The sequence below is a fragment of the Sparus aurata genome, chromosome 1 (genome assembly GCF_900880675.1).
Source record: "Sparus aurata chromosome 1, fSpaAur1.1, whole genome shotgun sequence".
Classification (NCBI taxonomy): Eukaryota; Metazoa; Chordata; class Actinopteri; order Spariformes; family Sparidae; genus Sparus; species Sparus aurata.
The window spans coordinates 31,013,988-31,031,322 of record NC_044187.1 but is presented as its reverse complement, the minus strand read 5'-3'; the positions used below and the strand labels follow the sequence as shown (position 1 = coordinate 31,031,322).

The 17,335-nt window shown below is 45.0% G+C and overlaps 1 protein-coding gene across 1 annotated transcript; it reads left to right on the top strand.

Moving 5' to 3' along the window:
* Positions 1-13,807: 13,807 nt before the first annotated feature.
* Positions 13,808-16,913, top strand: LOC115591978 (G-protein coupled receptor 26-like). Its single transcript, XM_030434428.1, has 3 exons — positions 13,808-14,732; positions 14,888-15,001; positions 16,146-16,913. The coding sequence occupies exons 1-3, from the start codon at positions 14,056-14,058 to the stop codon at positions 16,387-16,389; spliced, it is 1,035 nt and encodes a 344-aa protein (XP_030290288.1). The 5' UTR covers positions 13,808-14,055; the 3' UTR covers positions 16,390-16,913.
* Positions 16,914-17,335: the final 422 nt, after the last annotated feature.

The following is a 17,335-nucleotide window of genomic DNA, read 5'->3' as shown; positions in this document are numbered from 1 at the left end:
CGTACTCTTCCCACAAGGCCTTCATAGTTCAAACCCAATGAACGCATCGCCATCTGCAGGCCTGACGGAGTTTAAATTGAACACTCGTGATCCTTAAACAGACCTGTAGATGGCGCGTTGGGTTCAGCATTTAGCTCCTGACGTGGCAGTGGATGCTCAGACTGCTGTGTATGTGAAGCGTAGCTGGAGCAGCAGTCTACTTGTAGCTCAGGTTTTTGATGTCAAAGTGAAAGTGGAGGGCCCTGTTAAGCAGCTCAAACCACATGAAGGGCTCTTGTGGATGTTATGTTTCCCAAGCAGAGTGTCTCCCAACAGCTGTCCCATGGCCCCCATTCCCCTGGACAAAATCTTGTTTTTGTAAACCCTGTCTCTGTCACTGTAAACACACCCAACGTGTTATTAATTACGAGACTTTTTATGTGATCAACAAAGCGGAGGGTCCTCCGCTAAATGTTTTTCTCTATCGCGCAGACCCAGGTGTTGTTTAGTGGACACGTGATCATAAATATACTGTTACCACCAGATGTGCTGATCACTCTCTGGCAAAAACAAGTAACACATCTAGGAAGACCGTGGAATTACTCTTTTTTTAGAAGAGACCTGATAATAACCTCGCATCTAAACCGTTTAAGGTTACAGGTGATGTCCAGATGTCACTGGAGATTAGGATGTGAGTTAACTGACTCTTCTGAAGACTACTTGTGTTCTGTCATTGACATTTAGACACCTTCCTAATGCGGTGTTTCGTCTTGTTGATTCAGCTAAGTGTTAGTGTTAGTGTACAGTGCACGTTCAGAGGGTTCAGCTCTCTCTGCAGAATCCTCTCCGCTCAGACGCTCCCCTCAGTCGGCGAGGCCTCTCCGGCACTTTACTCGAGTCGGTTCTTTTCATGCCACTTTGTTCTTCTTCTTCTTCGCCTCATCTCAGAGGGGAGTCTGCCGCTTCTCACTGCAGTCATTCACATTCGTCTTGACAGCGTTAGTTACTGGTTTCCTGACAAACTGACATTGCCGTAGCCTATGCAAAACAAGCTTATGAAATGTGATGTATGCCTTTTAATTCGACTACTCTGCAGGACCGGCACAGCTGAAACAATTAGTTGAGCGATCGTTTCTAATTAGGAAAATCAATTGGCAGCTATTAAGATGGTCTTTTAAGCCATTTCTCATGCAAAAAGCCTAACCCAGCTTTACAAATGTGAGGATTTTCTACTTTTCATTTAAATCACTTCAGCAGTTTTAACAGCCACGTGTGTGCGCGCGTGTGTGTGACACCATGATAAAATGCCTTCCAGGAGACACATATTGTAGTTTGGAAATATGATATGATTGGTTTTAGTATTTGACCAGGTCTATGTCTGCCCGTCAGATTTTGTTGCAGTAGAGTCACAACCGTGCAAGATGCAGTCACGGAACTTTAAAGAGGGGTAGCTGAGATCAAAATGACAAAATGCCGGGTTCAAAAATGGATGCAGTCTGAGCAAGTCGTTTCCGTTCACTCTAGCTGTTATTGTTTTTATCTTGTCTGTCTGTATGTGGACAGCTTTTTTTTGTCAGCACTAAAAAGTCCCAATCCTGCAAACAGCTGTCTGGAAACCTTACAGGTGTGTTGTAAAGATCAAAATTAATTAATTATCATAACAGGAACTATCACAGAGGCAATTTGAGTACGTTGCCAGGTGGTTATATGTCTGTTATACATGTTTTTTCAAAAATCAAACTTTGATTGGAATACATTTAGTCAGCATTCAGTGAAAGAGAAAACATAATTGAGATTTCAAACCATGTCTGCTTCACAAGCACCAATACTAAAGCTGTCTTCAACTCAAACTGTCTTTTTTCTTGCTTCTCATATCCAGTTCTCATCTGCTCTACTTCTCTACACTTCTCTGCCATCCTTTTTTTTCATCCCAGTAATACTGAGAGCAGCCGCCCGTGCTTTGAGCCCCCGCTGGCTGGGAAGAGGGTTAGGTCCACGGACCTTAGACCTCCAGGAAAGACATCCATAGGGAATAATGGACCTTCTGCTCAGTCACATGTTCTCATGATGCTGTTTGCCATTCAGAGAGAGTAAGCGATAAAGACTGAGAGACATTTGTAACGGGGCGCAATTATGCTGCCCTATATAATGTCAAACTGGGAGTCATCTGTGACCTCAGAACCTGATGACATTCTGAGTGCAATCAAGAGCTCCTCGATGGATGCTAATCAGCATCATCTGTCTGCTGTTTGCAAACAAATATGCATACACACACAGACACACACACACACACACAGACACGCACACACACACACACACACACACACACACACACACACACACACAGAGACACCACACACACACACACACACACACACACACACACACACAGATTTTATGTGTCACTCAAATTACCTGACAGAAGTGTCTGCAATCAGAAGAATAAATATTCACCTGTTTTAAGTCTTATAATAAAGCCAACCCTCCGGATTTTGGCAGAGATGGAAAGTGACTACAAATCTTTTTTTAATTTTGAGGCTCTTTCCTTGTGTAATTCCATGATTAGATTTAATTGACAAAATGAGTTACTAGTTACTTTAAATTATAAGATTGATATAAAACATAATCAACATATAAATAGTTATTATAATTCAGCTACCTAGAAGTATACAAAGTAATTAACATACGCCCCACCTTTAACAGCTACAGCATTAAAATGAGGCTTACACGAAAAATGCATAACAAGGGTCACAAAATGTGGAGTGGTTACTTGGCAACAAATGAGGATCAAATAAGGAGGCAATTGCTCAATAACCACTAGTTAATGAGTAACTTATTTAAATATATACTCAAACTTAAGTTACAGTTTTTGTGCACCGCAACTGAGTAGTTATTAAGTAGTCCCTCACTGCTTCATCATTAGCTTACGATTACTTCCCTTTTTTGTGTCCCTTCAACCAAAGTGGTCCATCATACTGCGGGGCTGCTGAGGACTGAATCATAAACTTGTTCATTAGTTAACAAGTCTCCTTTTCCTCTTTGTTCTTCATTCTTTCCTCACTGCATTCTGTCCTTCATCAGCTATAGGCACTGTGATGTATAGGTAATAGTCCACCACACCAGTAGGGGATTCTCCACTACATTGAATGGTATGTGTACGCTTCAGTTATAAACAAACCGGTGTGGAAGTACATCTGAAGGTGGTCAGTATTCTCTCGTAGCATTTTAGCATAGTGATGCTACAATAAGTAATTATGTATTCTCAGTTTGACTAGAGAAGTCATTACAGGCACACTCTATAGAATTGGATTAGGCATTACTCACCAACTAATGATTCACTAGCAGCTGGTTCCTAATTAATTCCTAATTTGTTCCCCAGTAAATACTCAAAATGTTGCATCCCTTACTGTAAAGTGTTACCAATAATTGTAATCTGATAATAAGCATACAATTCTGATATGGATTCTTATGCATAATGAGTTATTTTATGTCTTGTACTTAAAGATCAATAAGGAGAAACATTTAAAATGATAATTACACATAAACAGAGCTTGCAGAAAGGTGCAGAATCAGTCTCTTTTCCTTTATAACACTATTATGATTGTGATTTAAACTATCAGGGCCTAAAATTATTGTTTTGTTTATGCCTGTGTAACAGTTCTGACAGCTAGTTCCAACTTCTGACCACGGTGAAGCGACACTTGAATCATGTGATATCCATGCTTGGTAAGCATCAACAGTCTTCTTAGTTTCCAATTTGTCCTTTTATTTTTTTTAAATGTCTGATATTTACAGTATGTGACCAGTATAGTGCATTGCCCCAAGGTTAGCGAGCTAGCATTGGAGACGTTACTGATGTTAGCATTAGCTAGCTAGTGTTCACAATGTTACCTTGAGGGGGCAAATGATTTCAACATCAGTGGTGTTGTGACGTGAATGCAATAGTTGGGGGAAGATACACTCTTGCACTTTTTTATGTGAGTAAATTCTAAACGTGAGACTTTTATTTGTAACTGAGTATTTCTGAATTGTGTTATTGCAGCTTTAACTTGATAAGTAAAAGCTCTGAGTACCACCACTGGATTTTATGTCTGTGTGCTTGTGGGCTCTCATATGGTCAAGGGGAATGAGTAACAAAGGACTGGGAAGCGCTCCAAGAAAAAAAAAATTGCAAAAAAACAGTAAACTCACAGTATGTGGCTCCGGCTGAATCGTGAGCGAGCCCCACAGACTCACAGCAAAGTTGCGAGTTGGAGGAATTTTGGAGGCACAGACTGCACACTGGGGCATCTGGCATGGCGGCAGAGCCATAGACAGATTGGACTCAATTAAAAAAAAAAAAAATCCTGTTAAACTGTGGCATTACAGTAGTACAGGCCCTAACTACTTCCATCTGTCTGCAGTCCAACTCTCTCGCTGCATGACTCAGAGCATTATTGACCAAAACTACTGTGGGAAACTTACTGCGAGAGGAGAGGAGAGGAGAGTGAGAGGAGAGTGAGAGGAGAGGAGAGAGGAGAGGAGAGGAGAGGAGAGAGGAGAGGAGAGGAGAGTGAGAGGAGAGGAGAGAGGAGAGGAGAGGAGAGGAGAGGACCTTTGAGTGGACATTTGGAGAGAAAACAAAGTGTCTGAACACACTTCACACATGTACTGCCCACACAAAACAACACAGTACAATACAGCTAAAGGCAACATCTCTCGCACAACGAGGCTCCACAACTGGACTATTAGTCTCAGAGAAGGCTAAGCAGATACATGTGTTGTTGTGTTGGATGTTTGTCCTTGAATTGTACACTGCGCCGGCAGCCTCCACAAATGTGATGACATAGATTTAAGTGCGGAGATGCCCATTTCTACCTTTATGATAGCAGTGACACGGAATATTTCCTTTTTCGAAAGCCATCGTTTTTGAGTATTTAATGAGAGCTGGGATTCCAGGGATTCCTGGCAGAGTGCTATGTGAGTTTTTCTCTGGAAATACTCTGTCTGTACGCAGTCATTTTAAAGTTGTTGTTGGACTGCAGTGAGACAGCGGGACGACTCCTCCCTCAGTCTGTCCCCGGCTCACTCTCCGTCCTTCCAGTCCGAACATCTCTCTGGGGGTGATTATGCAAGAAAAAAGGGGGTGGAATCATTCTCAGCCCCAGCCTCAGCTCTCACTCTCTGTCTCAACTCTTTTGTGTTCTTTTAGTTCCTTACTTCCACATCTACATCTATTTTCTCCTTCAAACCTCTCGGAAGTTTTCTCCAAAGAAGGATGAGTCTCCCCTGACTCTTTTGCCATCGAGCACACGACTGAGAAATGAATCCAGTGCGAGCTGAGGACGCTGCACTCATATTCCTCAAAGACCTTTCATTTCTTATCTCCGAGTGTTAATGTGATTGACATTTAATCCCCCAGTGAGGGAAATGTTTAATATTGCAGCTCACTTAAAGATTCTCTGGGCTCCCAGGCGATGAACAGAAAAGGAGTTGTGGCATTAGACATTCGCATATAAGGTGAAATTCACCAATCCACTCTGGTACATTTTGTGATTTTCATATGGTAATTCATCATAGAGCCATTCAAGAGACCATTAGAGGCACTGTTTGTAGAGGACAACTGTAGACTTGTAGTGTGTTATACTGTATCATTTTAGATGTATTTTAAGCAGCTGTAATCATTGTTTTGGTTTTGCTCGCCGAACCAGCCTGCTCCTACCTGCCTAGCACCATCAGCAGACACACGGCTAGGAGTGTTTAGGAGCTGAGGAACCAGACATTTCCCTCAGGAGATTGTGGAGACCTGAACAGAACTAAAAAGAGAGCAAATTATTGGTCTTTACGCACAACGTGAATCCAGTGTGTGTGTTTTTTTTTTACTCATTATGCACACAGCATGTCTCTTGTAAGGAAAATACACTTTATCCTATAACATAGAATGTATACAACACGTTGCACGTTTTAGTACCTTTGTGCCACTGACAAAACAAAAATTATATAATGGATGAATAAGTAATAAGTCGCAAGTCAAAACATTGTTTGTGGGGGAGTGTGGAGAATGAGTTGAGTCTCTCGGCCTGAGAAGAGAAGCTGCTCTTTAGTCTGGTGATACTTCTGTATCTTTTACCAGATGGCAGCATGGTGACCACCCTGTGACTGGGGTGGGTGTTGTCTTTTAGTATCCTTTGGGCTCCGTGCAGACATCTCACTTCACAGATATCGCAGATGCTCTGCAGATATGTGCCAGGGATGTTCTGTGGGGTTTTATAAATCACATTCCTGTCCTGGGCCGTGCACGTATAATATCACTTAGGTCCAGTCATAGACGATACAGCACCTAGATTGACCATGACGTGGATCACTGAGAACCTTCATCAACATCAATTAGGAATGTTTCCAGCCAGGATTCTCTCTAGTGCTCCTCTTAAGGTTAATTTCCTTTAGAGATACTTTGCTTATTTACACTGAGAGTTAGATGAAATGGTCAGCTTAGCTTAGTATAAGGTCTAGAAGCCAGAGGAAACTGCTAGCCTGGCTTTCTTCAAGTGTTAACATGACTAAAGAATATATGTTATTACATTTTTTAAACGTGTAATATGTCATTTTATTGCAAAATTGTCAAAAATCAGTTTTGGAGACATCTAATGAAGTGAGCATGCTAACTTCCAAGCCCCGGCAGTCCAAGGCTATTGTGCTTTTTTGGTGTTAGCACTAACACTCACCCACTGTTTTGGGCTTCAGTTTGGACATACTCAGTTCGGCTAATGGGACCACTAGCTACATGGCTAACTGAGCTAGCTGGTTAACAACAGCCACAGTTAGCAGCATCAATCTGGTGATATGCATATTCTTTTTTTTCAGTATTAATTCAACAGGTGGCCAATTCCTACATATTGCATCTTTAATTATTACACAAACAGACATATACAAAGGACTGTGTTGGTTTTGTGTTAAATGCCATGGTTAGTTATCTACATCCATCGGCCAGGAGCATTGCCCTCCTGGAGACTTTATGATGTAACGTTGAACCGCAGATGGAAACATTTGCATTTCTGTTTGTGTGTAGATTAACATGTGAAACAGTGAGCTGGAAAGCTGCAGGCAGGTTTGTTTTGTTTTTTTTGGTTTTTTTTTACCTTACAGAGAGCAGTGCCAGCTGGATTCCCCCTGCTCCCATGCAAGGCTAACGTGTCCGCTGGCTGTGGCTCAGTGCTCGGTGCTCAAACGCGATAGTGCTATCAGCCCTTTTCATCTGAATCTCGGCAAAAGTAAAATGAATAAGCGTACTCCCCCGAAACGTCTACCTCCTTCGAGATTAAAGTATTTGTCATACTCTGAGCTAAACTGTTGAGCAAAACTCCTTCAAAACAGAGACGGGAGCCAGAGCTTTGCTGTGGTTTTACACAAATTCCTCAGATTTGGATGGCCTCGCACACACCCTGCCGAGGAAATGAGACAAACACACACACGCAGGCACACACAGACATGCACACACAGACGCACAAACGGTCGCACAGTAAAGTGAGCCCAGAAATTCTTTTGTCAGGGCTCCAGTGATAGCTAAATCCTGTGAGCCCTTCCTCTGTCTCTCAACTCCCTCTTTCTGGCAGACTGCTGACTCATGCTTTCTGTGTCCCCCCCCCCACCACTCCCCTCTCCGTGTCTCTCTTTCTTTCTAAAAAATCCAGTCTGCAGCCTTTTTTGTCAACTCTTTCCCTCCTCTCTTCCTGAGGCATTTCTGGGGATTTTGAATTATTCAGCTGCATTTGTGACCTCTGCATGTGTGTGTGTGTGTGTGTGTGTGTGCGTGCGTGCATAGGAAGTACCATTTTAACCGTGCGCGTTGGTTAAGGACCATGGATGGTAGGTGTGGGTGTGTTGATGTGTGTAACCAGTTTTAATCACCCTCCCGCCTGTGCAGTTTATTTTGTGTTTGAAGAAACAGTAATTGCCTCGTACTAGCTGTATAGCTGGCTGAGCCTCTTAATGAGAGTAATGCACGCTGCTCCCGAGCCAGAGGCCTCGTACTCTGTGGGTAGAGTTGGCACATGCATGGAAACCACAATTTTCTGCTTTACTGTAGTTGGAAAATGTTCCTCGTGCCTTGAATTTTTCAGCTTCATGTCAGTTTGTCCGTCTGACAGAAAGGGATTTGTTTACACTGACAGTTTCACCACCATCACAGGTGGTGGTGGTGGTGGTGGTGGTGGTGCTGGCGGCATGCAGTAGAGTACCAGGTGGTCCTACACCTGGTTCGCAAGAAGTGGCAAAAATAATGCAGTTTTTTTTTCACATTTTAAGAGCTGAAAAGGAGACATAAGGGGTGCAAATCTGTGAAAATAAACAACAAGGCAGCCAAGGGAAGCAGGAGCTGTAATCTTCGATAACTGCAAAGTAGAGAACCACATGTTCTCTAATGGCCTGAGAGGGTGCCAGGACTGTCATACCTCAAAACATGGAGGCTCCGCGCTCGATTGCGAAGTCAGTGGGAGTCCGAATTGAGCCCAGAGGATGGTTAAGTACAAGGAAATGGCCAACGGACTTTGCAAATTCTGCATAAACAAAGGCAGAAACTGTTTGGATTATTTGAATTTTGCAGAAAGAAATCTACATTTTTCCCCACCGGTGGCAGGATGCACACAGTGCAGCCCAGTCACCACGGATAAAATGTTGCCATTAACTAGCTGCAAACCATACGTTTACATCATGTCATGTCACAGGCTGCTTACAATACATTTCATTTCTACAAAACACCTCATATCACATTACAGGTATATATATAGAGTTATATATCAGGAGGTGGAGGGGATAGTGGATGAGTCACAGGCAATAAGGCTGCCAGAGATCAAGACTGCATTCAACATTTGTAAAGACGCCACAGGAAATAATAAGGAGACCGTAGACCTTTCCAGGTGAGTTTGTCGTGGCAAAAACGGGTATTTTTAGACAAAACATGATCATAAACATGCAATGTGGACATTAAATGACAGGTATTGTGGAAACGTAGATATGGGACGTAAGCCTGACGGGTACAAACGTGAATGCATCAGTGGTGTTTCGCTGGCAACCTAAACCCAACTTCATCACAGCATAGAATTGAACCTAACAACATAAAGAATGCTAACATTTTAACATATCAGTGGTTTGCATGGACGTAGATTGAAAACATTTATTCTGGCAAATGGGTTGGAAAATGATTGGTTGACCAGTTGGTTTGTCCTTATTTATCTATCAGGAGGGTGTATGTGAACAGTTTTTGTCAAGAGCAAGGTATCTCAACAAATACTGGCCAAAACTGCGGTGGCTGACCCAGGGAAGACAAGGCCAGTGCATTTCAAATTCTTCCAATAAAAGAGGAACAAAACACTGACAACTTTAGGAGGCAGAAGAGACGCTGCCAGTCCTTTTTTTTTTTTTTTCATAATGGCATCTGTGTATTCACTTAACCTCACTCTGTCACCGTAATTGCGGGTCAGCGAACTCGTACTGCTGAGAGGCAGCACGCAGAGAGGAAGACTTCCCTGAGCAACAATACCAATCAGATGCCCAGAAAACAAAACAGAATTATCTAATAGCATAAAAAAAAATACCAAGCACTTTAATTGCAAAACGCAGCCGAGCTTCACGTGCTAAACGCTGCAGATGGTCTCGGCGCATTCAAACAGAAAGAAAACCACCCAGCTGATGAAAGACCGACATCCCCGCCGCTGAGCCGCGGCACGTGAAATTCACATGACATGGATTGATGTTTTCCATTGAAATACATAATTAATATACTTAATATACACTGCAGAAAGGCAAAGGGTTCTAAATATTCATGGCCAAGATAAAAGAATATTGTTGATATCGGTGACATTTGTGAAGATGGAGAGCTGGTCCTGGATTCGACCCGATCTGTAATGTCGATAATCCGTTTCAGTTTAAGAGAGATAGTACTCGTGCTAGCATCAAACGTGTGAAAAAAAGAGGCTCTCCCACCTTTATCTCATCACACACTCGCACACAGTCACTCCCACAGTCAGCCTCCCATACTGCCAACACGTGACTGTGAGTGTGTAGGGAAGGAGGGAGGGAGGGGAAGGGGAGAGTGACAGAGAGCATGGATGAAAGTGAGTCTGTGTGTGTGGCTGGACATGTGAGTGTCTGTGTGCGTTAGTGTTTTGTGTGGCGAGCGCTTGCTCTGTAGCTCACAGGGCTGAGACCTATTTATACACCCGGACTCCCACGCTCCAGAAACGCTCACCCGTGACATTTTGGGTTTTTTTTTTATTTCCGTTCTTTTCCCCCCCCACGTCCTCACATCATCTTCTCATGTCTCATGTTGTATCACGTCCCCCTTTCGCCTCTCATCACCGCCGTCCCAGCCCCGGACAGGTGTCAGACTGCCGGGGGGCATGCTACCATCACCATCGTCGAAATGCTTGCTCTCGGGTCACTTTCGAGTGCAGAGCAGAATTGAACAGAGCGGACAGATCAGGGTCACTGCTGCCAAAAAGGCGTGAGTCTCTTCTCGCAGTCGCTCAGAGCCTAACCCTTTACTAAAGAGCTGCACCGGGGGGATGTAGACTATTGACGATGCGTTCCAACGGGAATGTTGGTTCCTTCACAAAATTCCCCGGCAGGTGAACCTGACCGCCAGGGTGGCTGGTGGATGACTTGCGTGCTGTGGCGATTGTGGAGGAGTGGACGGACAGATGGATGCATGGGGTGATGGACAGAGAGTAAGGTCATTCTCTAGCCAACAGAGGCGAAGCTAAGGTGATGCAAGGGCTCTGTACTGCGTTGCCGACTGTGGGAATGGTGGTGTTACGTAATGGCGGCACATACACAGAGTCACAGAGCCAGGGGCAGTGGCTTTGGGGGAAATCGGGTGGACCCCTTGCCTGCTAACAGGACTTTTTTAAGTGCTTCTGCCATCAGTGTTCTGTTGCTTGCGTAACAGCCTCTCCAGCCCTGGGAACCCAGAGGAAAAACGTGACCACTAAGAGGGTTCCTTCTGGCTGAGGGGTGATTTCTCATTCCCTCTCCTCCTCTTTTCCCCCCTCTGTTTCTCTCACACTCTCTCTCTCTCTCTCCTTTTCAGCGACAAAGGGGTTTTTCCTTCACGGCGAGAGAGCCATTAAGTTAACACGCTCAGGGACAGCATTTCCCCCGAGGATGAGGATGAGGATGAGGGTGGAGATTATTCGGCATATTAGTGCAGATACTGTCAATGTGCTCTTCTCAGAACCGTGGAATGTAAATTGCACTCACTGGGTACAGCAGGGTTAGAACAACACCCGGGGAGCTGAGGGGAAGAAAGGCGACGCAGCACACCTTCATGCCCATAGACAAACACATACAATGTGTACATAGGCTGCTGAGGAAGAAAGCTACCCACGCACCGGCACACACTAGCTCCCTCACGCTTGCCTGCTCGCAGAGGTGATAACTATGGAAGACTCGGAATGCCTGGATAAAAACGAATGAAATGAACAAAATAAAATAAAAGACGTTGTGAACAACAGCCTCAGCTCCCCAGAGCAACACGCTTAACTTCAGGTGATGCGCCCCTCTAGCAGTAGGAGGAACTATGATGGGATCAAAGGAGGAAGTCGAATGACATTGAGAAAGTTCACAGATGGAGGAGTTCTGTGTGGAGGTTTGAATCAACAAAACATCGGCTTCAGCGTGGGCCGCTGTTCCTTTTCTCTTCTCCAACCTCCAGTTAAAGTATTTTGTAGGCAGGGCCACAATCGTTGCCAAACATTAACCATGCTTATTATTCTAGCCGCGATGACTAAAATCCCTAACTCTAAAGGGCAGCCCGACCTCGATATCGGGAGGCTGAAAAAAGATGCTGGTGGAGTTACAGGCAAGAAAGCTGACAAGCCAATGACCAGAGTTTGAGACTGTGTCTCAACATTCAAACACATCATCGCCACAGGACAAGAACAGGTTTTATACCCCAATATAATATTTTCCTGACCCTAACCACGTGGATTTCATGCCTAAACCTAACCTTTGTGTTTTGCAGAAACGTATATTGCCAAAAATCTATTGGGTTGCCGCAGCAAGCCATTATCTTTCAACATATCATCCCTAACTTGTATATATCATTCTGGAGGGCATGGATAAAACAAAATTTTTTCTTCCGTTGTGGTATTAAATGCATGACTTTTTATTTTTGCATTTCTTGGCTTATAATTAAATTTGAAAACAATTTTAAAATGACGGTTATTACGCTTTTTGTCCTGAATAGCTGAATGTTTTTTTTCCATTGCCGTACATTTTCATGCAACATCAGAATGAAATACAAAAAAAAGTTGTATTGCATTTCACTCCTGCCTGCACCAAATGCAATGCAAAGGGGGGCTCTGTCCTCGTTGAGATGGAGGCACATCGTCCATGTCAAAATGTTTAACACAGCTTTGGAGCAAGACCATGTTTCATGAAAAATTCATGTCACAGTGTGAAGCAATGTATTCATCTATCAAGCTAAATACTTCTCCTTCTGACACCGACTTATGACACCGGCAAATGCACGACGAAATGGAAATGCATCTAACAATGTGCAGTGTATTTCACTCTTTCTTCGTTTGATTTGTTTCATGAGGGAGTTGTAAGTCTTCCGTAGAGGACGCGTGCACATGGATGCACATAAATTCATTGGAAGATCATCTTTTCGTATCATTATTATTAAAACCATTAACTTGATACAGAAAATAATGCCTGTGGATGTAATTCAGACTGCAGCTGCCTGTGAAGGATTATGAAGAAGGCAGTGCACCATCCATTTTTCCCATCCATCCATCCTGCACATGTCCGTCCTCCCCCTTAAATTCCTTTTCAGCCTCGGGTTCCACCCATCCTCTCAGCCCACCTCCTCAGCTCGCCCCACTCTTCAAACCCTACATTTCTGCTCACACACACACACACAAATAACGCATTTGACACACACCGTCTTATATTATCAAAACTGTATTTTGACAAACATGCTGTGGGAGAAGCAAAAAAAAAAAAAAAGGCTTTCTTACAGGCATTTGAGGGAGGATCAACACAAATCAGCGGCGAGGAAGATGAAGTTCAAAGAGTTAGAGAGCCACCAGAGATTTGGTGTTGCTATGGAGATGCGGGATTCTCTGCGTGTGTGTGCGTGTGTGTGTGTGTGTGTGTGCATCACCTGATGTTTTTTGTTTGGGGGGTGGACCAAATCTGTCACTGTGGTCACAGCTGAACTTATTTGCTGCTGTTGATCCAGTGGCAGATGTTTGAAGGAAATCAAGGTTCACTCATGTGTCAGTCTACAAAAGTGGGTTGTGGGTAAATTGATTAATGTGTGTAAGAGAGAGGATGCACACACACACACACACACACACACACAGCCTAGACACACACACACATTCCACAAATGAATATCTCTTTTTATTTCATTATTGTGATCAGTGCCACTGACACATGACTCCACAGGACCTTTCATGCAACAACACAATAGTATTATTTCTTGGGGGGGGGGGGGGGGGGGGGGGGGTGTATTTGTATTTGGAATATGCGTGCAAACACAGTGCCAGTCCCCATCTTTGATATTAACTGCTTGCATGAATATTGCTCAGGCGTCACATGAGCCAGCAACCGACCGCACGTGCGGGGCGCACGGCATCGCCAGCGAGAAGAGGAGGCGCCGGAGAGTGCGCATGATCGAGAGTAAACACAGCGCACTTGAGCAACCTGAAGTCATCATTCCCACTGCTTTCTCGCTACGGACAGCGGGAGCAGGGTAATTACTGGGGGACGTGGGAAGAGCACCAACACTTAATGAGTTTAGGTGACACGTTAAGCGGCCACTGACACTGACGGGAGGACTTGTTTGGGCGTTTCAGCACCGGACAGCTCTCTCTCTCTCTCTCTCTCTCTCTCTCTCTCTCTCTCTCTCTCTCTCTCTTCCTCTCCCCCCCTCCAGCCCCTCTCTCCCCGCGGGTCTCGTGTTCACAAGCGCGCTTTCTGGCATGTGCGCCGAGAAAGTGTCCGTCAGTCACGGCCGGCGCGGGTCACGGGCGGAGAGCATGGCGGACTCCCCACAGCATCCTCCCAGCAGCTGCCGCTAAACCTCGAGAGATGAGCGGCATACCGCAGTTCCTCCTGGAAGTGTCCATCGTGGTGGTAGCTGTCGTCTCGCTGCTGACAAACTTGTCGGTGCTGCTATGTTTCACCCAGAGCTCCGAGCTGCGCGCCCACGTGCCCGGCATCTTCGTCCTCAACCTCTCCTTCTCCAACGTCCTCCTCACGCTCATCAACATGCCCGCCACGTTCCTCGGGGTGGCCACGGGCGCGAAGCCCTTCGGGGACTCCTTCTGCCAGGCCGTCAGCTTCGCGGAGACTTTCCTCACCACTAACGCGATGCTGAGCATGGCCGCGCTCAGCATGGACAGGTGGGTCGCGGTGGTGTTCCCGCTCAGTTACTCCAGCAAGATGCGCTACAGGGACGCGCTCCTCATCGTGGCGTACTCCTGGCTGCAAGCCCTCACCTTCTCCCTCACCCAGCTGCTGATGGACTGGGGGGGCTACAGCCACACGTACGCCTCGTGCACCGTTCACCTGGACGCGGGGGAGAGGTCGCAGTTTGCCGCCTACGCGACCTTCACGGCGCTGTTCCACTGCAGCAGCTTCGCGCTCTGCCTGCTCGTGCTGTGCTTCGCCTACCTGAAAGTTCTGAGGGTGGCCAGGTCGCACTGCAAGAGGATAGACGTGATCACGGTGCAGACTCTGCTGCTGCTGGTTGACATCCACCCCAGGTGAGGTACACACGGAGGAGGGGGCAAACTTTGAGGCTCAACAGATGTTTCCACCTGCAGCACAGTGGAGGGGAGCAAAAGTCTTTTGCAATGCAAATGATTGAGATGAATGCATCATCTGATTTTATCCTTGCGTCTGTCTGTCTGCCTGTCAGTGTGAAGGAGAGGTGTCTAGCAGAACAAAAGAAGAGGAGGCAGCGGGCCACCAAAAAGATTTGCATCTTCATCGGCTCCTTCATCCTCTGCTTTTCACCCTATGTTATCACAAGGTAGGTCATCTTTTATCATCATTGTTTATTTATTTTCATCACAGGCTTTTATGGCAGTTGGTCAACTTCCTACATGATGATGATGATGATGTGTGTGTGCGCGTGTCTACAGATGCTTTTACAATAATGGTCCCTGAAGAAAATCAAACATTTCCTGTGTCTGGTGTGTCTGATGATACAATAATGGGTTTATATTGATCGTGTGTGCATCTGACAGTGTTACTGTGGAGTTACATCTGCAGCACAGAGACCAGACATGAGTTCCTGAAAACATGAGCAGCCTGAATAATTGAAACACAAGAGCGCTGGAACTTTACTTCAGTGGTTTGTGTTTGTTATCTCGCAGGGGGTAAAACCTCTCTGGTACAAAATGCCAACAAAACATCCTTTAATAAGGCATTATTCACTGCAGGGATATTGTAATGGATTGCATTAAACTGTGCAAATGCCTATCCATGCATCTGTGAGATGAGATAAGACATGATGATTCACTATGTTGGCCTCCAGGGGAAATTTGGCTCGGGCAATGTTAGCTTTTCACATTTCAATCTTCGAAAGGGGCTCTGTGTAAAAATGTAATGTGAAAAATGAGACCTTTCCCGTGTCACGGTTGCCCGTACGAGCCTGTGGAGGATTTGTTGAGGTTCTTTAATGCTGCTGGTTTGTTGATTTTTCTTTGCGGAGGACTCGGGCTCTGATTTTGAGCGACAGTCCAAAGGATGTGACTTGCACATTCTCAGGCGCCTCGTCTCAGTGCCTCACTCCGCTCTGCTAACAGAGAGCAACAGCAGCTAACCTTAATTTAGAAATGGAGCCCGCTGACATAAAATAACGGCGGCTTCCAGCACAACGCGAGGTCCCCGAGAGCCCGTTTAATGTAATCATCTGAAATATACAGGGTTCAGATAGGACAGTTATTAAAGACACTCTAGGCGCCTATTTACACCAATTGAAAGTGTTTTTTTATGATCATGAGAAAAATAAGTCATTATTATGAAATACCATCACATAATTATATTTTAGTGTCTCATAATTATGAGTTAATAAAGTAGTGTTTTTTTTTTGTTGATTTGCAGAAATGCGCATCCCTATTTAGTATTATTGCCATTTAAATTGACATCTTCTGCTTGTACTCCTCCTGCAGGCTGCTGGAGCTGGTCCCCTCTGTGCACATCCCCCGGTACTGGGGCATCGCCGCCAAATGTCTGTCCTACGGCAAGACCTCCAGCGACCCGTTCGTCTACTGCCTGCTGCGTCACCAGTACAGGAAGGTCCTGGTGAGCATCATCAGCCGGTTCATGAGAAAGGATCATTACGCGCTGTCCATCCACAGCACGAGCAGCACGCTGGACACCACCGACGACAACTGCATCACCAGAGTCACCTGAGCCCAATGTGCTTGCACGTTTAAACGGCTCAACACCTGCATACCTTCTGGTCAGGGGCAGCCCCGCAGATGGGAGAGAGTCCGCGTCTTTAACCCAGGGGGTGGAGCACAGGGCTCTTTAAGCCACAGTGTCGTCCACTGGGAGATCTGTGAAGGACACAGCGTATACTCACTGAGACCGCACTGGCCTCTGATGTGTGCCAAAGGCCTTTTCAGACTGTTTCCACAGGGCTCGTCAGTTTGCCGGCAGAGGCATAGCCAAGGATACACCACATGAAACACAGAGCACCATGTTTATGACTATGATCAGTGTAAATGTTGAAGTAACCTTGAACTTGCCAGAAAGTGGTCTTTCAGTGAAAAAAACTGCAAAACAAATGTTCATCCTGGTGGCTCTTTTGAAGCTAATATTAGAGTTTGTGTTAATTGCATTGAACGCAGAGTTTAAAAATGTGTGTGAGGATGTGTGAAGATGTTATATCACAGCAACAACACAGATTCAAGAATAAAGTCCACTGCCACAGACCCACTGTGAGTCAGTTCTTACCTTCCGCTAACACTGTGATAGCGTCACGCTGTAGCAACGCTTCACAGGTTTTTTTGTTGTCCTGTGACGACGAATCACATGAGCTGTGAGCAATTCAAACGCAGATTGATTTTTACTTTCAGATTTGTCTCATTTGAAGGACGCTTGAAGATGTAAATGTATACAATATTTCACAAGGAGAATTGACCAAAGTCAGAAGGCACTTTAAAGCAAAGGGGTGTGTCTTTTCCTTTAAATGAGACCCATTATATTATTAACTGTTCCCTTTCCTTCAGTGTTTGAAACAGGTTCTGGTGTATGTAAAAGATACTGAAAGTTAAAAAGCCAAAAGTCCATACCAACTGGAACGCCTCTCTCCTACAGAAAACACTGCCCCTGAAACGCCTCGTCAGTAGTCCCG